Here is a 21,471-nt window from a genome sequence, read left to right as displayed (position 1 = left end):
TTCCTTTGGCAAGTCCAATATGGGTTTTCCTTCATACTTTTTTCCTCTTGATCTGCTTGAAGAGCTGGAGAACTAAGGTTTTTTTGTCCTATTAGAGAGACTGGCTGTGCAAGAAGGGACCATGTATTCTCTTAGAACTAGAGAGACGCAGCTTCAGCAAGACTTCACGAGTAGTCCCTCTTTCAGGATCATCAACAAGGCTTGAGTTCACATCTATGACGCAGTACATTTCTGTAGTTCCTGCCTTGGCTGCTAGCAGACTCATGACCTCCAAGGTACCTCATCTGTGGGCATTTCACAACATATCATGGACAGAATTCAACCCACTGTTCTGAAATAATAGGACCACAGGATGAGAAATGTTAAAAGACCAACTTCTTGGAGAGCACCCATTTCTGCAAAGAGGCACACACACTCTAGTTAATCTTGCTGTCTCTCTTGAACAGGTGTTCAAAGACAGAGTTCTTATCTCAATGTAAATGAAGGTACTGAGCCCGTCTTCTCTTTAGCACGTAACTTTCCTCTGCCATCTTTCAGTTGTCTCCTAAAGCAGCATGCACCCCAAGAGCCAAGAACAACTGTAATTTCAGTTTTCCTATCCATTGCTCAAGGGGGCTAAGTGATGGGATACTTGACACAAAAATCACCTGAAAGATGCATCAGGCTGGCATTTATTATAAAAAGAGTGGCTTAAGAAAAATTGTTCTGTTCTTGAAAAATGCTTTCCAGGATGTGTGAAATTGCAAACAGAAGAGTCAAGCTCACTTCCAGCAGGTAAGAGAAGAGTAGGACAGATTGTCTCCAAGGAACAGAGTTTCGTTTTTGCCTCAGCAGGAGGAACAGCCAAGCCACGGATGGACTAAAGCAGCTGACCGTAACCTGTCTCATGCAGACCACAACCACCCAGCAGGTCTTTCACTGAAGCCTCTGTAGTCCTTTCATGTAGAAGCCATTAGCTGACAGTAACCGTTCTATGGTATAACTTCACTGGGGCTGGGCATTGCACTGCCAGTCTGCCGCCACAGCTTGGGCCCATGAGCCTTCAGCAAGCTCACGCCGAGGCTTTTCATGAGCAAACTGCCAGCCACTTCAGACACAACCACAGGGCATCATTGCCAGGGCTGGAAGGCAGCATCTACAAATGAAGTAAGTGTCCTCCTACAAGTGCATTTCAGATAGACAAAGGTGAGCCAACCCAAAAGCTCACTGCTGTTCAGTCTCTCTGTTCCCAAACCCTGATTCAGATAAAGGGTTCACAGAAGAATCCATTGCCAGCACAGCACTGGAATCAAGTATGTAACTAGGAGAAAGGCAGGAAACCTTTGCTGTTAGAGGCAGCAAGCCATTGGTCAGTTCAGCTCCATACAGCACAGAAGCCTAACTCCCTAAGTACGCTTTGTGTAGTGTCCTAGTTTCAGCTGGGGTAGAGTTGATTTTCTTCGTAGTAGCTAGTATGGGGCTATAGTTTGGAACTGTGCTAAAACCAGTGTTGGTAATGTGGAGATGTTTTAGCTGTTGCTAAGCAGTGCTTACACTAGTCAAGGACTTTTTCAGCTTCCCATGCTCTGCCAGGTGCACAAGAAGCCGAGAGGGGACACAGCCGGGACAGCTGACCCAAACTGGCCCAAGGGATATTCCATACTATATGATGTCATGCTCAGTATATAAAGCTGGGGGAAGAAGGAAGAAGTGGGGGGACGTTTGAAGTGATGGCATTTGTCTTCCCAAGTAACCGTTATGCTTGATGGAGCCCTAATTTCCTGCCAATGGGAAGGAGTGAATTAATTCCTTGTTTTGCTTTGCTTGTGTTGCCAGCTTTTGCTTTACCTGTTAAACTGCCTCTATCTCAACCCATGAGTTTTCTCACTTTTGCTGTTCTGATTGTCTCCCCCATCCCACTGGTGGGGGAGTGAGTGAGCAGGTGTGTGGTGCTTAGTTGCTGACTGGAGCTAAATCACAACAGTCCTTTTCGGCACCGAACACGGGGCTCAAAGGGTTTAAGATAACAACAGAGCTGTCTGGAATGCACTAGATTGAATTTATAGCCATTATTGCTGTTTAGCTATTAATCGGCTGGTTTCTGTGCTTGCCATGGGGCTTGCTTGCCTTACTGTATAATAAAGTCTAGTACTCATTAGTGGCTGCTTTTTGCTTTTGCTGCTTGCTGTACTACTGCTTATCATCAGTAAGCATGTGATGCGAAGATTTCCCATCAAATATGTATTCCACTACAGAAAATCTAGCTACACCTACCTTTTGGCTGCACTGCAAGTCAGAATGTCTTTATTAGCACAGTAGGACGTCTAGAGAGTTACATAAGGTGTGTCACCAAATAAGACCTTCCCTTTTTCTGGTCCTGAAGGCAAATGAAGATCAATACGTAGACACCTAGTACTATGACTGTTACCAAAGATTGTATTTTGAGGGTCGAAACTAAGAGCTGAATGAAGAACATCAGGGCTACATGAACATGATCAAAGAAATAACTGTATATACTAAAAGGTTATCATACCTTCGTTGGCTCCTGGGTTAGATGAATGGTGCAATGTGATAACGGTGAAGCCATGCATGTAGAAGACAAGACCACGGTCAGTTAGACAATACAGTTATGCACTATGGATTAAAGGCATATAGAAGCAAGGAGTGCAACACAGTTCTAACAATTCAATACAGAAGGTCCACTTTATTTATAAGGCTCACCTCAGAAGGCTGCAAACTGCTTTTGTTTAAGCCTCATCACCCAGAGAAAGAGCAACAGACCAAGCCCCAATCAGGTAAGAAGCACCACACTAACTTACATTCAATGGGGAAACAAGATCCACATTCAAGTGGAACAAAACCCACCTTAGGGATTTAGATTATTGCAGCTATGGGGAAGTTTCCCATAATGCAAAACAATTCAGCAAAAAGTCACATATGCAGTTTATTAGGTAGATGACAACGTAAAATATCAGTAAGTTGAGGAGTTGTTCTCACCTCCTCTTAAAAGCATGGGTTCAGTGAGGAATAATTCTGTAAGAAAGTATATGCCCCAACTCACTCCGCTTTCAGATTTGGCTACCCTACTTCTTCGAAAGTGATTTAACTGTAAATTCAACCTGTCTATCATCAACTTCGGTTCTTAAGCGCATATACAGCTTTTATGTCCACTGTATTCATTCAGCTCTAACTGTTGGCACTATGGTAATGGTCTCAGCCTACTGACTCACCACCGTACCAAGAGCTACTCAAGATCTCTCTGCTGTACTTTGGACAGACAATACTTCTTCATAAACTGATTTATCATAGTGAATAACAAGAATCAAGATAGGAAATGTCAGCAATAAAATATCACAACATATTACAGCCTATTTGTGAGCTTAGCATAAACTGTAGACTGTGCATACCTACATCAGCATAGCCTGCACACATCGTATTCAGTAACATGCATTGGCTCAAATCTAAGGACAGAGACATGTTTTCTCCAGGCGTAAGTAATGCAACACCCAAGACCTTTTGGCCATAATTCCAGTACTAGTTTCCCTACTTGTTATCTCCTTCCTGAAATACGAAGTTTGCCAACTTGCTTTGAAACTAGAAACTTCTTTATTCTGCAAAGAAACTAGACCAAAAGGAACCAAAAGAACTTCTGTTGGAACATCCTACTCCTTTCCTGGTAAATTATCAAAAGCTGAAGTTACAGGAAGACCTTCCTCAGAATCTGTAGGTATATCCAGTTCTACAAGTGCTTTCACGTGGACAAGGACCTAAGCTATCGAAACCAGAGTTACCCTCTTTTTATCCTGTCAGAGCTCGGGTTTAGCCTATGCCACTGTCTCACCAGAGGATGCAACACAAAAATAACCAGCAACAACTTATCACATCTCTAGCAGGATGTAATGCTCCTTGCAGGATAAACTTTGCCACAATTTACATCTGTGTTTGAAACACTTCATGTAGTACAGTTAAGAAAGTGCATGGAATGAAAATACTGAGTTTGAACAAGGAATAAAGGCTAATTATTTGAGGTAGATGGTACCACCCTGACAGGTTATCCACATAACTGATATTGTTTGCTGGGAAAAAAAAAACCCACTGGCCACCTTTGTGGTTCTCCAATACAGCGTTAGGGTTTACATTAGCCTGTTGCTCCTCACCCAAACTTTTCAAATCACAGGTGGAGAAAGGGGCTTCTCAGAGACAGAACTTACGCATGCTACATAGGCTGGCATGGCAAGGCTAGTGCCCCTACCTGGAACTCTAGCAGGAAAAGAGTCTGGAGACCCTGCTCCAGCTCCTCCTTCCTCATCATCCTCCTCAAACTCCAAGTGTTCCTCTTCTCCAGGTGCTAAAATCTTCCTGTAAAATATGAAAAAGAAGAATGAGACCAAAGATCATTCATCATCTGGCTTTCAACTCACAAGTCTGCACCCGAGCATAGAGCAGGGACAACATGCTTTAATGTCATTTCATGCTTCTGATTAGCTGCTAAGTGTATCTACAGACCCTGACAGAGGTTGCAGGAGCTCAGCCCACAGAAAGCACAGAGTCTAAAACCAAGAGACAATACACAGACATATAGGGGCCTATCAACTACCAAAAGCATGGGGTTGATTTTTAGTGGGACCTAGAAAATCAGAATTCAAAAGGGTTTTATTAACCAGTTTATCCAAAGCAATGCAGCAAGTAGATAGCTCTAGAAGTTCTAGTGTCCCAGAGGTACACCAGGACCCAGGCTACGCTCCCTTTCGGATACATGCCTGCACATGAAGTGAGCCAGTTCTTGCTTACCTGAGTGGGACAGGCTGAACATCAAAGGGAAACTCCTTATTGTAAGTGAGGATATTCTTTAAGACTGCAGGCAGGAAGGAAAAAGAATCCATATCCATAAACAACCATTAATTCCACTACCTTGCACAGCTACATCCATTCTCACAACACCTTCACATGCACAAATAATATAAAAAAGATCAGATTATGGAAAAAAAAAAAATTGCTCTCATATTTTAAACACCAGTACAGCCCTGATCAGAGCTGTATGACTAGATACAGGCAGGCTAACTGCAATTCCAGGACATAATCACCACCACATTTACACAGGCAGGGAAGATAAACATGGCAATAACCAAACAGCTACACACCCCTGGGGTAATGGTAGCAGTCTTTGGTGGCTGTTGAAAGGAGGGTGGTGCTGTTACTGGCAACAGCTCCAAACAGTCTGAAGTCTCCAGAACTGACACACTTAAGCACATAGGTAGGCTCCACATTCAGACCGTTGGAGTCCAAACACACTTGTAAGACATAGCTTGGTTGAGAATTCCTACTTCTTCATGCATGTGTTCTGGGTTCTTGGGGGGGGGGGGGGGGGGCCCTTTCTGTTTGGTTGGTTTTTTTCTTTTTTTTTTTCTGCCCTCAGAAGTCAGGGCAGATTGGTAAAATCCAGAAGAGATAAAGTGCAACATCTAAGCATCAAGCCCCCAGAGACACTGACTAAACTCTTCAGGTGAAGAATGGCATTGCCATTTGTATCGGAAACTTATTCAAGTTTTAGTAATCACAGCTTTAGCTGTTATTTTCAAAAGCATTTATTAGTAAAAGCAAAATTTCCAAAAGCATGTGAAAGAAATAAGCATTTCATGATGGCTAAAGGGCCTAAAAATTTACAAGAGAACACCTGCAGGGAGAGGCACTCTCCTACCAGATAATGAGTATCCCAGACTGGGTACGAGGAAAGGAGGTAGAAAAACTGAGTCTTGCACCAAGTCTCACTTTGCAATAAGCCCTCTCAGAGCACATTTCAGAAGTCTCCCCCTTAGGACTACTGAAAGAGAACGAAACTGTTTTTAAATAGTGTTAAGAGTACACAAGTACCCAGAGGTACTTAAATACCAGTTATGTTTAAGGAACCACTGCCAGGGCCCTCTGCCTCTGCACACTGCAATTCAGCCAGTGTAGGAGAGTTTTCCCTGTCTGTCTTCATATTCGCATCACTCAGCGTGGGCTCCATCATTAACTTACCAGACACCATCTGAATGCTACAATGAACAAAGAATCCCTCAGGGAACTATACAGAACTCCGAGTCTTTCCAGTCTTTGCTCATTCTGATTTCCCCCCCGCCCCGATTTCTGCACCACCACCTGAGAGGTTAGGTCCTGCCTGATTCCAGCTAGACACAATACATAAACACATAGAAAGCTTTAAGTTGCCTTCAGTCAGAGACATGACAGGCAAAACTGATGCCAAGTCTCTCTCTTTCTCTCCCCTCTCCAAAAACTTCTCCAAGGGATCAGTAATGCAGACCTCAGCATGGTGGGAAAGAATCACAGTCATTTCCCAACAGAAAAGCAGCTGATTAGTAGCAGTCACCTTCCAGCACAGCTGAGGTTCAGGAAAAGAAGGGGATTTTTACCACTCAGAATTCCCCGGCTCTTGGAGAGCTATATCATACTGGAGACAGAAAGTGAAACTGCCCCAGGCAGAAAAATCTCAGTAAAGTGAGATGTCTTACAGATCATAGGCACGTTACACAGAAGCAGTAGAAATTACTCCCACCTTCCAAAGGTTGGCAAGCGCTAGTATCCTCTCTCTTCCCAGTAACCAGTTTCTTTCACTACGTAAATGAACACCCCCGAAAAACTCTTTCTAGTAATTCATGTCAGTCATCACTAGAGGGCATAAAACACTCCACCCATAGGAGCACAGGAAAAAGGCAAACAGTTTTCCAGCGCCAAAAATCTTGATGCTGCCTGGAAGCAGAGCTGAGCGTACACCCTCCTGCCACAGAGCTGCAGCCACGCACACGGGCCTTGGTTCGGGAGCTGCCCGCGGGAGTACGCTGCCTTCAGCCACCCCGGAGGTGTTGGTTACAAAGCCAGTGCTGAACTTTGAGCCCAAACACTTCTTGGAACACCATCTAGAACCTCTTGCCTTTTGCCGCAGAAATCTGTGGATCAATTTTTTTAAAAGGGCCTTCAGCTCTGTCTCATCACCAACAGCAAATAATTTTGCAAAGTTGTAATACAGCGATTTACTAAAGAGCTCCTTTAAACATCATCAGGGTAAAAAGTGGACTACAGCGCTCAGCCTGTTGAAATACTTATTCAAAGTTACTATGAAAAGGCAAGCCAATAAGCCAGCAGTGTAACAATCATCCTTTGAGGAAAAGGAAAATCCTCTTTACAACTATCACAAGTGCGAGTTTCAGTTGATTTAAACAAAAAATAACCAGATCACAGAAAAAAAACCCAATATGTTATAATGAACAGGAATCTCCCTTGCAGTACTGCATGAGACACCCAAGCTTTAAGAGGTTGGTTTGCACTGTTTTGGTTTTTGTTTTGTTTCAAAAAAAATACACATCACCCCTGGGAGAAAGAGCATTTCCCCCTCCGTAATGCTGCTGCTGAGAACACAATTCAGAGAGAGTTCTCCATGTGTGTAACTAGTGGGCAGATCCCAGTGTCGTGGTCTGCATTTATGTTGCTTTTCCAACAGAAATATTTTAAAAATACTGTTCTGCAGGCTCTCGTGCAGAAGCTGCCTTTTCTTTTGTGAAATCGGACAAAATCACACTGATTTTACCAGCAGCTGGCTCCCTCTTGAAAGATTTCAAAAGAAAGTATCAAGATGAGCAGCAAGACCAGTACGCACTAACTTGAAGACTACTGTCCATTTGGATTTTTAGTGACAGCCTACGATACAGATATTGATTTTTTTTTTTTTTTAACTGAACAATGCAAAATTATTCAGGTTTCAGGCTCCCCAGTACAATCCAGCATCTACTTCTCATCACAATACATATATACCAAGTTTGAAACTAGTTGCTTAGTGGCTAGAATTATGACACACAGACACAGGCACACGGGCTGTCCCAGCCTATCCATTTGTAATGTGTTGTTATAACACTGGTATAAGCTTCCACAAGAAAAGGATTTGTGACATCCAGTGTATTAGCAATAATTTCACACAGTGTAATCTCAAAAGAACTATTTGTATGTACGGACCCTCCCGTAGTATTATTCTAGCACAAAAGATTCAGTGACAAATCCTATAAACAAAACTAGCCAACTGCTTCACTTTCCAAGCAGCGTGAAATGCAAGCTTAAATAGGAAAAGTTAGAACTTGACGACACAAGGAAAAAAAGAAAAGGCTAAATATAAAGGCCTTCGTTGTTATAACACCACCTAAACCAAATTTCTCAGCCATTTTGACAGCTTCAGGCACAGAATTAATTAAAACAAGCCAAATTGTGTGAATAGCTGTTTTCGTTCCACCCTAGCAGAATGGCTTGACCTAACAAAGGAATTGCTTATTTGCATGGCCAACCCAGATTTTTGTAACTTTTTCTGGTGGAACGCAAAAGAAAATTGACAACACACAAATTAAAACCCTTCATGGTGTATTTTATGAAATGGCTGGTGTTGGCCTGATTAAGATTTACTCTATTCAAGATACACTTAAAAACCACAAAACAAAGGCACAATTCAGAGAGAAAGAGGCCAGAACAATCCAAGTCAGATGGCAGCATTAAGAACATCAATGTTCAATTGTTGTCGTAGAAGCACCCGTTCTCCTCCAAGGAAAATAACTCAGTGTCTGAAAACCGACGGCACACACTCTTCCTCAGTTTTAATATAGTTGCTTGTTGTATGAAGTGTGGGCTGAATATGCTTCACACTGTTTAACAGTTTTCTGACAGCTAAAATTCAGTTCTCTGAGGGAGGGCAAGATAAGCAACAGGTCTGTCATACAGTAACTGAAATTTTGGCTTTTAAGAAAAGGACACATTTCAAGGAAAGCTTTACGTCTGTTGTCAGAATGTAAATTCTGACTAAACCCTTCAACAGTCACTTCCTTTGATTCGTAGAACATTTGATCGATTAAAACACGGTTCCTCTTCCATCATTCACTCACAAGGCATTTGCACAATGGAGTCTAAAATCCACAGTCATTAAATTACAACATTTTAAATACTTTGTGAACAGAGAACAGGAGTATCTATACAAAATAATCCCAAATCAGAGGATGCAGACGCCAGACATGCAATATGCATATTGAGAAAGACCAAATGCTTCCAACACACAGGTAAACCCTTTCCTGAGTTATGGTCTTCACAGACCTAGTAGCCTTGTAACATACCTTCGCTTTCCATTTTCAAGGAAGAGCTTAAAATCATTCAGACTCTATGTTTTGGTAGAGAAATTAGGAACCTCAGTTCAACACCTGGCTTCTTGACAAGCTTCCCTGTAGGATCCTGTGCCAGTTACTTAGAGAATGGGAGTGCAGAGATGCTCAGCTTATTCATGAAGTGGCAACACCTGCATTCCCAACATGTTTATACCCAGCATCCCCCTTAATGATACAACTGTGACAGAAAGAAAATAAAATCAGCTTTTGCCAGCATGAAAGACGCTCTTCCACATCTCCTGTTCCCCAAGAATAGTAGAAGCATTAGCATTCAGGATAATAATGCTTAGATGTGGAAGCTCTGATCATAAAGATGCTTTGAGAATAAAGCAGTGTTATGGAAAGGAAAATGTAGCAGATAAATAGATAATTCCTACATGACAAAGTTATTTCTAGATTGCCATACCAAGAACTGGCCCAGGATCAGTTGGAAAAACACAACATCATACAAAACCCTTCAAAGACTGACTCACATCCTCACTTTGACTCCTAACTTCATTAGCCTGGTAGTTTTACAGTGGTAGGTGACCGGTGATTGGCTATCATGAGTACAGGTCAAATATTTTCAGAAGGAAAAATAAATTTCATACTGCAAGGAGGAAGACCACAAAGCATTGAAATTCAGTTCAAATAAAAAACTTGCAGGCAGATTTTCCAGCTGGTTATCTACCATACTACTGATAGCTTAAATTACTATTTTGTGCAACAATTAGCAGCACCCACATAATTACTCATTTGAGAAAAAAGATGAAAACATTATCTGAAACATTAGGACTACTATACTTTGAAGTTACCCATGTTACATTACTTAACACACATGAGTTTTTGTCTACATGGTTACAGATGTTTGGAAGAACCACCTAAAACCAGCATTACTGTCAAATCACATTGTGGTCAGGCAGTATTCATGCTGCTGTCATATTTCCCACTGTAATGATAAGTGTCACTCACTTAAAATACGAAGAGACTACTTACTTGGTTCCAACTTCTTCAGATCCTCAAGCTTAAATTCGTCCTGTGATTGGGTGGACTAGGACATTAGAAAGAAAGAGTTAGAACTGCCTTTGTTCAAGTGTACCAAGTTACTTCAAAGCTACATCCTAAAAAAATCCCAAACAAAATCTCCCCAACAGAGGCTAGGTTCACAGGTGAGGCAGAAAGTATATTACTTCTCATGTACTGAGAACAAACTTATCCCACATTCCAAGCTCTAGTGCAAGATAAATATTTTTAAAGTAACTAGTTGGTCTTTCATACTCATTACACACATGAACATTAAGGCAGAGGGACTTCCCCAGTCAAGTTGTTCTGAAGCAAGATCAGCGGTAAGACTGCACTGCTCAGCTAAGAGCTCACTGCAAATGGAAGAGGGATTCCCATCTCTCCTTTCTCCAACTCTGATGATGCCGTTTCCTCACCTGGCGTAGCACATCTGCTTCTCTGTAAGCCTATTTGACTTACAAACTCAAGAGAAAAGTTTTAAATTTTTTATTCTGAGGTAGGTCACTGACAGTGTGGCACGCTGAACTAGTCTATTCTGAGATGACGAGTGTTGGAGCTAGCAGAAGAAAAGTGGTGCAAATGAGAGGATTGACACTGGACATCCTCTTTTAGGCAGAGGATCAGGTCTTACTTATTGTGTCATTGCACCCTTGGCATCTCTTAAGATTACGGGGTTTTTTAACATTTCTTTAAGGCTTAACAGGGCTTTTTTTTTTTTTCTTCTTTATTTTGTTCAAGTGTCAAGAGGGACCTTCTGCAAGACTACAGAAGGACAGTAAAGCAGCTATACCCATACTGTTAGAAGAATGGGAGAAGGCGACCACACTCACTAACTGCCTTAATCTCTGCTAAGGAACAATAACAAAACTGCAGCAAATAAAACACTCCTCAAAGTGACATGGATGAGAAGTTCTAGTACCCTCGCATGAGGTTATAAAATCCTTGATTTACTGCTGAGGAACCAATAGCAAGGAAGGCTGTTCGGCAAGACATCATCTCTTCAGTTCGGCAGGTTACAACATTGCTGCATCTTCTGCTGTTGCTCTGAGATGTGACCTGACCCACAAAGCTGTCCCACAATGGAACATGCCTGCCCTCATCACAAAATCAGTGACTCAGAACAAATGCAATACTGTTCCAACACCCCATGCTAGATCAAAATAGAGAGACAGGTAGAGCAAACCAAATAATTTTTCAAACGCTGCACAGCCTTGAGACTGGTCAGCCCTCACCTCATTAGTCCAGCTCCAGCACACCGCCCAAATTGTCACTGTATCCCAGCCTCTCAGATAACTGAAGGCAGCACAACGGATCTGCTGCACCTTGTACAGCAACATGAAGTACTCGGGAGCGCTGCTGTGAGTAACTTGACACATAATTTGCCTGTCGCCACTCTTTACCAACAAAGAGGTGATCCAGTAACCCAAACTTCGCTTCAGTTGATTCATCCCTCCCCCATCCACACTCTTTTGGAAATTCCTCTCACTTCCCTTTTGTGTTGGGGATAAGATTGTACCAAGAGAAAAAGAAATTCACTTCCCTGATATCTACCCTCACACCAGAAAAAAGCCCAAAGGGTAGCTTCTAAATCATTATTTTCACACACTTGCCTACAAGCACTGCCAGTTTTCATGACTGTTACGGAGTCATTTTTATTCTACACACACATTCTTCCTCATGCTCCATTACAATTTGTGAAGCGTCTGAATTAGTGCAAGGGTCACTTTTTACCCTTGCACACAGGTTAGGAAGACAAACTATTTGGTTCTGAAGGACCAAAGTGAGGCAAAGAAACAAAGACACAAGACCTGCAGTTAAATTCCTGTACAAACCCCAATACATGCTCATATAAGCACTTAAAGGTTAAGGCAGCCACCTGGGGCATCATGTTGACAACCTGGAAAGTCCAAGTGTTGGAAGGGTTTGTTCACTCTTGGTTATGTCTGAAGACACTAAACTATCTTTAAAAAGCTCTACAGTTACCTATCATGAAAGTATGAAGTCACATAGGAGAAAGAGCTGTACCTGTAAAGCTGCACTTCTCAGTTCCAAGCATGTTGCAATTTTAGCTATGGTTTTCTGAAAGGGAAAAACAAACTTAATTTAGCCCTGAAACCATATTCTTCCATATTCACATTTTTTAAAATGTAAATATGAACAACTGTTTTTTCTTGCAAACATTTCAGATCTATTACTCAGTACCAGATCATTCAGCATCAAAAGCTTTTTTTTAATACACAAGATTTTCTGAAAGCACAATAGATGAAACGGACACCTGCCACTTAACTCCCCTCCCACAGCTCATCAACACAGGTGGGGGACATTCACTCAGCAGAAACTGTAATAATGCCTCCCACATCATGAATCGTTTATATAGTCAACTGCTCTGAAGTGATAGGGGAGAAAAAAAAAAAATCCAAACCAACCAGTATATTACCTTCTGAGAACTTGAGCAGTTTGTTCTCATTTGCCCTTTTAAGAGTCGTGTTTACAGTTCCTCTATCGGGCTTACAAGCTCAGCAGACCAAGCCAGCCCTCCTCAGAAGTTACAGAAGCCCAGTATCTCAGCACTGAAAAAACACAGTCCTCTTTTGTGGGTTTTGGTGGGAGAGGAAGTATAAAGGCAGATTATTTTTCTATTTTTGTAATTTTAAGACATTTAAATTCCAAGTAAAGCACAAAATAGATTATTTGATTCAAACTTTTCAGTTATCTAAAATATTCCTGAGCAAAACTGTGAATATCTAATTTCTCTTTAAAAATGTAGAAGAGAGGGAAGGGCTTCAAAATAGCTCATTACAAGCAGCCTGACTTCAGAGACAGTGCTACTTAGCTTTTGTCTTATAAAGTAAGAAGCTCTAGCAGTCACATTTGTTTCTATTACTACCAGCTTAAAAAAAATAATCAAGAGGAATTCAGACTTCCATAACTGACATCAAGTGGATAGAACTGCACCGTGTATTTTACTTTGCTTCACCATCACAAGTTTGTTCATTAACTAAAGGTTTTAGTGAAGAAAAACTTGGTCTATCTGCAGAGATAAGGGGCCACATATAATTCAAAATGCTCTGTGGAACATTTATAAGGCAAGAAAAATAGCAACTCTGAAGCTATGAAGAAAAGCAGGTTATTTTCAAAGTAAGATTTCCCCTCAGAAGGAAGATAAAAGTTGAAATACGCACCTGTAACTCATTCTCTCCTTTTAAACCAGGCAGTATAAAAACAGCTCCCCCCAGGCTGGACGCAAGGGTAAGAAAAGATTTCCTAGAGCACAACTCTAGCATCAAAGAACTTCAAGAGTATGGGCATCTGGCAAGTTAGAAGGTATCGGTCAAAAGCAGAAACTTCCCTTTAAAGGAAGGTTATGTTTTAGGGCTCCAAGAGGTTTGTAGCAGCAGATAAAAACAGGGTGTGCTTTCACAGCTACCTTCCCGAGTCATCTCCCTTGACTCTCCTGAAGTCAGAAGCGCTTCTCAGTCAGCTCCTGGGCCACCACTAGTTTAAACAGGCTGGTCTAAAAGCTAAATGACTCCAGTTTCAGTTCACTTTACACCACACTGAAAGTTGAAAGAGTTCAGGAGCTGAATTATAAGCGGATCAGACATCAATACCTCAGGGGCACAGCCAACAGCTGGAGTGTGTAAAAGCCTCAGAAACCTGATTTTCATCTGCCACCATAGGCTCATGAAAGCTTTCAAAGCCATTTCTCCCCAGCTGGTATCTCCTCTCGTCTTAAACACACTGTTACAACATGGCATTAGCCCAGACTTTACATCCTTTTAGTTTATATTACTGTCCATTGTATGGAGGTCTTATAAGAAATTCAGTTCTTTTGAGCACCTTCAAGAAAAGTAGAGTGATGCATATTACCACAGGACACACATTGTTTTCTGCTTAGGATGCAGCATGTACAGCAGTGTGCTGTTTGGGATTTTAATATAGAGCAGCATGACCGTATACTTGCATGCAACATGGCAGAGTAAAAATATTACATCTCCATTTCTCTCAAGGTTCATTTTGTAGTTTAGGTTCAGTCAACAAATTTCTACCTCCTTGAAATAAATTCTGCTATATAACAGAGATCCATAGCTGGATCTCCAGCATAGCTTGGAAAAAGCACAAATTTTTGAAAAAGAAAGGAATACATAGAGTCCTGGATTTCTTTTGACACTTTCAGACCCACACTCCACACATGGGTGTTGTGGATTTACATGTACCTTCAGGCTGAACAGGAGGACACCAAGTAGTACTACAGAAGCACATTCTCAGTCCCTAGGGTAAGAATGGACTACATCCATCTAATCAGCTGCAGCATAACCAAAGGAATTCCTTTTTACATTTGAGAACATCTGGAAAGACACATTTGCAAAGGTAGAATCTTAGAGGAAGGTGTGAAGTAATCAGCAAAAGAAAGGAATCCAGAGGTTCCCTAGGGAAGGGAGGGGAAATCTCTGAGGTTTGACTACAGCTCTAACATTTGCAAAAACCCAGCTGTTTGATGGTTTGGGTGTTGACTGCTGAGCAAAAAGCATGCCCATTCCATGTCAGATCCAAACCCCTCCGACTGCACCACAGAAAGAAGGCTACAAGTTCACAGGGTGCCAGCACGCAGGATATGTGCCTCACCACAGAATCAGAACACGTAAACAGATTTTCACATGGCTCTTCCTCTCTGTGTCTCACATGCAGAGCATTAAGCCCACACCGTAAATGAGGTCTCAAGAAGCACTGCTCAACCCTGTCTCCTTTGTCAATTCACAGATAAGCTCAGCGACACCCCTGTTCCCAATCCTGCAGATTTGTAACCATGTATTCTTAGAACTGCCTGAACTAGGTACCTCCTAACAAGACAAAGAGCAACACAAAAAAGTGTGTCCTCTGGCTCCTGGGGGCTGAAGGGCAATAACGGCTCTAGAAACAGATTAACTGAAGAGAGTTTGGGAATCTTAAAATAGTAAAGAATAGGTTTTATATGGAATCTATTGAAATATGGCAAGCTCCCAGCAGGCATTATTCATAACTATTTTTTTAAGGGACCACACCCAACCCAAAAGTTAAAAATGCAGCTAAACACTGCTATCATTTTCAGCTGCAACTATCCCATGCAAAGGCTCATTTTTGCAGCAGGGAAAACATTCTGCATCTCATCAGAAAGACTGAAGCCATAATTAACTTTGCTAGTTTAAAACAGTTAAGATTCAGTTTTATGTAAACTCGTGATTAGAAAGGGAAAAAGTCAGTTGATCTCGTAGTCAAGGCTTCTTCAGCGCAGTTGTGTGAGTAATGACTGTGCTAACTGTAATGCAGTCAAAGATGTTTGCATAAATACAGAGCCAGAGCAGCATTTGGCTTTAAAGAGAGGTCTAGGCTGTTAGGAGACCAGTAGTTTAATGAATCATGCTAAGACTGTTCAACAGTGTTCTTATTTCAGCAAGTCACCATTGCATTAAAAAAAAAAAAAGCACAATTTTCTACTACAGCTGAAAACTCAGCCTAACACAAAAACAATTACACAAGAAGCAACGACTGTGGTTAGAAGAGGGCTTTAAAGGTCAAATTTATTGCATAGAGAACTGGGTGAGAGTAAGTGTAGCTGGAGGCAAGCTGACAACCATGGCCAAACCTAACGGAACAATTCATGTAGCAAAACACAGTGGTTCATCATGAATGAAGATGAGACATTTAGAGAATGAAGGTAAAATAAAGAAAAGCAGGATGCAGATGTTAAGACCGAGGTAAATCCACCAGCAACTGTACCTGTTAATATTCCATACACACAGCTTCTAGGTGAAGAAACTGTTGCACAGCCTCCTTAAAGCTTTTGTAGGGTGACTAGATTTAAAGACAGTGATTTGTTGTTAACAGCATTCAACTGCAGAGAAATTCTTCAACAAAATACACAAACATTAATGAAGATTCCGGCACTGTCAATTATCCAAGTCAAGACAGAGCCGTCCCTAAGGACTGTAACTGCAGAATTATGTCGAGCAGTAGGTACAAGACAACAACCCTCTAGAAGCTGAAAATCCAGGAATGAACAGCAAGTTCCAGAGACTAGTCTGCTCTATCAAGGGAACTAGCATACAGTGTTTCAAAACACACCCTTTAGATCAATAGCAAAATGGCAAGATATGAATATTCAAAAGTCTGAATTCTTACCATAAACAATACGTTTATTACAAGATAAATGCTAACTGGCTCACAGTACACCTAGGAAAGAAATTGGTGGTATCTGTCAAGTGTTGTTAGATTAACAGATTGTATGATTACATTAGCAAGTAACACACCATCAGTTATGGTGTGGCCATATCTGCACTGTAACACCACCTGTGATGCATGGAATAAACCCAAACATGGTAAAAGTTTATACAGACAGAGGGGACTGAGGATTTCAACCTAACCTTGTCCTTTCCCTGTAGCTGTAAAGCTAGCAGTTTCCCCTTGGTACAGAAGAATCACTGCCGAAATCCATCCTTCCCACAGAGTATGTTAAGAAAGAAACAATGACAGCCCCGTAGTAATTCTCAGCAGTATGTATGATCCTTTGGAAAACAGCTAACTGCAAATCTACACAAAGACTAGAGTGAGGGTAGATCAAGCAACTGGAAATCATAATTAGCTTCATAGCTTTGCCTTCTCCAATCTACGAAATTCTGTGCACAGCCTTGGCTGGTAATATCAGATAACAAACCCACAAGTTTACACACTGTTCTACAGTCAGAAAAATAAAGAGGCAGCTCTTATATGACATACAGAACCTCAGAAACACAAGCTATTAGGGAAAGAGACTTCCCAGAACTAGGAGGAAATAGCATGTTGGTGGATGCATTGGCAGGAACTTAGTTGAGCAAAAGTAGCTGTTTTGGTATGTAGATTTTTTTGAAGGGTGGTGAGGGAGAAGGCACACTTCTATTTAACCAAACTGCTTGAAAACCCAGAAGTGTGCTGAATTCTATTCCTGCACACCAACTGAATGATACTAGCGACGACAGTAATGGATCATGAATGATCACTAGATTATACTGGCCAAGGTCCTGCAGAAATAGGGAAGGCCAGAACAGCAAGAAGCATAACATCAGACTAAGAGATTTTGCTGTACAGAGTTTTAAGTGCTTCTTTCAAAGCAATAGCAAGACTCATTTTTGTTGTGACTAGCATTCCTCACGGTAGAGGAGGGACAGGGAATGTTCTCTCAAAAAAACGTTGGTGAATTTGGCTGTGCATGTGGCTGATGAAACAGGCACCACCATTTGATCAAAGTTTCAGTGCATCAGCCCCTTACTGATCTGCCAAAAAACCAAAAAGCAATAAAAATGTCAACCTCTTTTATAAGTTATATTACTTTGAGAAACAGGTATCTCCCTTTGAGGATTCAAAACACCCACTCCTTATTTTTTCTTTTCAGCAGGCTGTTGCCTTAAGACATGATTGCAGTTGCACGTCTAACATCTGAGGTCAGTTTTCTCTGCTTCCTGAGCCCCCCAGGCCTTCCCTCATGGCTGACCTCACTCACTTCCATAATCTGGCCCAAGGTCCTTTCCACAAGATTCAGGGAACATCTGGAAGCAAAGCCCTTTGTGGTTCTGGTTCCCATACTCGCAGGAGATGATGCCTCCAGAAGTGAGATTAACAGCTTCGCCTTCATGAAATAACCATATTTTCAAAAGTATCCACAGAGGGGAAACATGCAGCAAAGATGACCATAGCCAAGAATGATGGAGAAAGCTACCAGCAAGGGATAGAGTGCAGGAACCATCAAAGAGTAAACAGCTGTCCAATATTAACAAGGCTCCCAAGCTTTCAGGTCATGAAGGTGGACCCAATCCTTCCTCCAAGATTATGACTCTGTTTAAGATCATCATAAACCTTATCTTCTTTGTAGAAGGTAAGCAGAACATGGAAGATCGGCTCTTTGCTCTTCTTTTTACGGGTACATGTCAAGGAAACAGTTACAAACCACTGTCAGACTATGTAAAGGTGTAGTTCTTTGTAATGAGTTTCTTTAAATACATCAAGTTCACCTCCAATTTCTGTAGTCAGGACCTCTTTTCAGGACCATCATTTCCAAACACAGATCCCATTACTCTGGCACCCTGTTACCACAGGTGATATTCTGGGCTAGGAAATGGCAATCTTCAGGCAACGCCATTGCTCAAACAAGTGATCTTATGACTTGGAAATCTAGAAATACACGGGGTCTCTAATTTAGTATTCCTAAGGAAAAACATGCCTTTAAACAAGACATGAAAATTTAGCAAGGCCTCATATCTCAACGGCTTTTGTTTTGCTGAAAATGCTTCAGTGTGTGAAACTTCAGCTAGCATTTTTGTCTTAAATCCTGTCACAGAATTGCATTAATGTGATGCTGAGACAAGAAACAGCCTTTTCAACTGAGGGGAGGGAGGAAGGAGTAAAGTCATCTCAATATTTGAAAGATTATAAACAAACAACATTCTAAAAGACTAGTGGGGAATATTCTGCCAGGAGCCTTCCCTGTCAGGTGTTACATGTTAAGCTAACGTCCTCCTCACACACCCTTGATGTCTGCAGTTCAAGACATTTTGTATTCAGACATCACAACATAAATTGCGCTAAAGTTGTATAAGCAAGTTATCAAAAGGTCACCCAGAAAAAGAAACACCCAGGTTACGAAGGACTCTGGCTAGTATGCATGACATTCGATATTACACAGCAGAGCATCTGTCACATTCAATGACAGCAACAGTTTTAGCCACGCTGGGCTCTGTTTCTGTTTGTGTATATCAAGGGAGGGAAAAGGTCTCATTAATCTGTGAGATACAAAGAACCATAGCACACATCAACATCTAGAAGTCAAGCTCCTTGACTGAGCAAACAGCAATACGCACCTTTTGATCTTCCGTGAATTCTGAGTTGTTGTGCTGAGACTGCGCCTCTTTTTGCAGATGCCTTGCTAATCTGGAGCGGGGGGGAAGAAAATTGTAGAGTGGGAACACAGCACAGTAACACATACACCCACCAGTCTTCAGAAAACCTGTCAGCCAAGAGGTCCACAGACTGCTGCTCCAAATAGTTGTAGTTAGTTCTTGGTTTGGGTTTTTGGGTTTGTTTGGTTTTTTTAAAGACAAAGATTTCTATAACCATGGTAGGCCATACTTCAAAAAAAACCCAAAGATGGACAAAGTATGCAACTACATTAGGCAGGAAAGACTACATATATAATGTATCATGAAAGTAGAACAGGTAAGAAGGTCCTTCTAGCCAACAGCCCCTTTTATAAGCACTGACCTTTTCCCCCTCCCCATCCCCTTACTTTATAGTAACAAACTATACCCCCTGCAAAGACCCACTGTTGTACAAGACCACATGCATTTCACAGGGAGTCTTTGAGGCCAGTCAGATTGCCAGGAGGTGCAGGCACCCTGGGCGATGGCCATACGCGCTGCTAGCGCTGGAAGCCAGGCGCAGGGCAGCTTGGCCCAGGCTGCCGGGGTGTATCAGCTCACATTTGCGCCTGTCAGCATCACATGCAGAGCACAGACCCCACCCCATGTCACCACGGAGAGAGGAGTACCAAGGGGTTTGGAAAGTAGCAGTAAGCAAACAGCTCGAGAAAGCGAAAGGAAGCTAGAGAAGGAAGCTACGGAAGAGTTACAGTTTCCGTCCAGGGAGGAAGGAGAACATTAAACAAGCAAAAGCTCTGGGCAATTGTTGCTATTCCCTGTAAATAATTATTTTTTTAAAAAGCAGAGGGGGAGGGGAGCAGGGGGTTGAGGGGAAGCCCAGGGACAGCAGCAGGACTCAGGACATGGCAATACACTTCCGCCTGGAACTTCACGAGTCTGCATTGTTAAAGGGATTCAGCCTGGTTTTGGGGCGGGTTTAAAATAAATATCCCAAGATGCAGACACCAAAACAGATTACCATCAAAGCCTGTGTCAGAAACAGAAAATCAGAACTGAATTATTTCTTTGCTTTTCCTAAAAATAAGCTCTATTAAAAAGACACAAGGATTGAGGCCACTCTAAGTTTTTAACTAGTCCCAGTGAAAACACCAGCAAACAGGACAGGGCAACTGCACAACTCAGTGGAGTTCTTCCCCCTCAAAGGGGGGAAGATGGTGGCTGAGACACACAAAAAACAAACATGCTTGAACACAAAAATATACTACTTCCCTACCACCCTGCTGATACGACACAAGGGACATATAGAAAGGGCATTTAAAAGTAACAATTTAAGAAAACATCACCATAGAAGCAACATGCCACCCACAACAGACAGTATTATCATTTCCACAAGCATCAGTAACACAACCCTCTTTCCATTTGTCACTAATACAAAAAAGAACACTCTAATCCAAATAAACGTATCTGGCATCTCACTTGACGTGTGTTCAAAGTTGGATCAGAGCAAGTCCCACAGACGGGCACATCAACAGGGAAGGCACTGCTGACGGCTCGGAGGGCTCTTGCACGAGTAAGCACCTATATGAACAAGGGTCGATCTTCACACCAAGCCTCCTGCACTTCCAGGAGTAACAAAGACCTGAGCAGATGTAGGTCCCTTAGACACGGGAGGCGAACGATTGTGTTTTACGTCAGCAGCCATTAAATCCGTGGAATGAACTAGCTTAGATCCGAGAAGACCTTTCTCAGTGTCAGCAAGCTCACTGTAACCTGCTCCTCCCCAGCTGATCAATGTAGACCTTGCCAACATTAGCAGCACCTGGCCAACCGCAGCAACGCACTTGTTCATCCCCTCTCAGGTTGCCATTTAAGAAGGCAACAGCATAAAGCCATGCTGTTATGCCTCTCCAAAGCTTCAGGTAGGCATCTTTCCCTCTGCGTCTTACTTGCAGCTTCTACCCTATAGACTGAAATTGTATTAACTTACCTGCTATATCTACAAGCAACAGATACACACACTGCAAGTTCTACTCCTCCCTAGGAAATATCTCCTGGTAACCCTTTGATCTTCTCTCCCCTTCCTTCTCCCTCCTGGAACCACAGAGTTCATCAACTGATGACTACTCTATTGAGTAGGTACTCACTAATAAGGCTTGCAAGAGCAGCTTACAATACTGCCTCCCAGGAGGAGCTTCCTTACAAAGATATCACACTGCTCCAAAATCAGAATAAAGCAAGGGCGCAGTGATCGCCTCAGTTCTCATCAGGCGCAAGTGATGCTGGGAGGGAGGGAACACAAGTTATATTTCAACTCTCAAACTGGACTGCCTGCAAAAGTTTAGTGACCTTACTTCTCAATGAAGCAAGCTCAGAATGAGAAGCCTGAAGACTTTTCATTCAGAAGAAAGGTCGTTAAA

The 21,471-nt window shown here is 42.0% G+C and overlaps 1 protein-coding gene across 3 annotated transcripts in view; it reads right to left on the bottom strand.

Moving 5' to 3' along the window:
- Positions 1-21,471, bottom strand: part of AIDA (axin interactor, dorsalization associated) — a 29,805-nt gene that overhangs the window by 6,725 nt on the left and 1,609 nt on the right. For 2 of the 3 annotated variants that reach the window (XM_075088810.1, XM_075088812.1), the window contains exons 2-6: positions 19,037-19,106; positions 12,195-12,248; positions 10,143-10,197; positions 4,771-4,834; positions 4,232-4,338 (exon numbers count right to left, since the gene is read on the bottom strand). In XM_075088810.1, coding sequence (XP_074944911.1) covers positions 4,232-4,338; positions 4,771-4,834; positions 10,143-10,197; positions 12,195-12,248; positions 19,037-19,106 — 350 coding nt within the window. Of the gene's footprint in view, positions 1-2,512; positions 2,525-4,231; positions 4,339-4,770; positions 4,835-10,142; positions 10,198-12,194; positions 12,249-19,036; positions 19,107-21,471 lie in introns of all 3 variants that reach the window. The other variant, XM_075088809.1, reaches the window with a different exon arrangement.

The sequence above is a fragment of the Phalacrocorax aristotelis genome, chromosome 3 (assembly GCF_949628215.1).
Source record: "Phalacrocorax aristotelis chromosome 3, bGulAri2.1, whole genome shotgun sequence".
Classification (NCBI taxonomy): domain Eukaryota; kingdom Metazoa; phylum Chordata; class Aves; order Suliformes; family Phalacrocoracidae; genus Phalacrocorax; species Phalacrocorax aristotelis.
The sequence above is the reverse complement of the archived record's forward strand: the minus strand, read 5'-3'. Positions and strand labels throughout refer to the sequence as shown.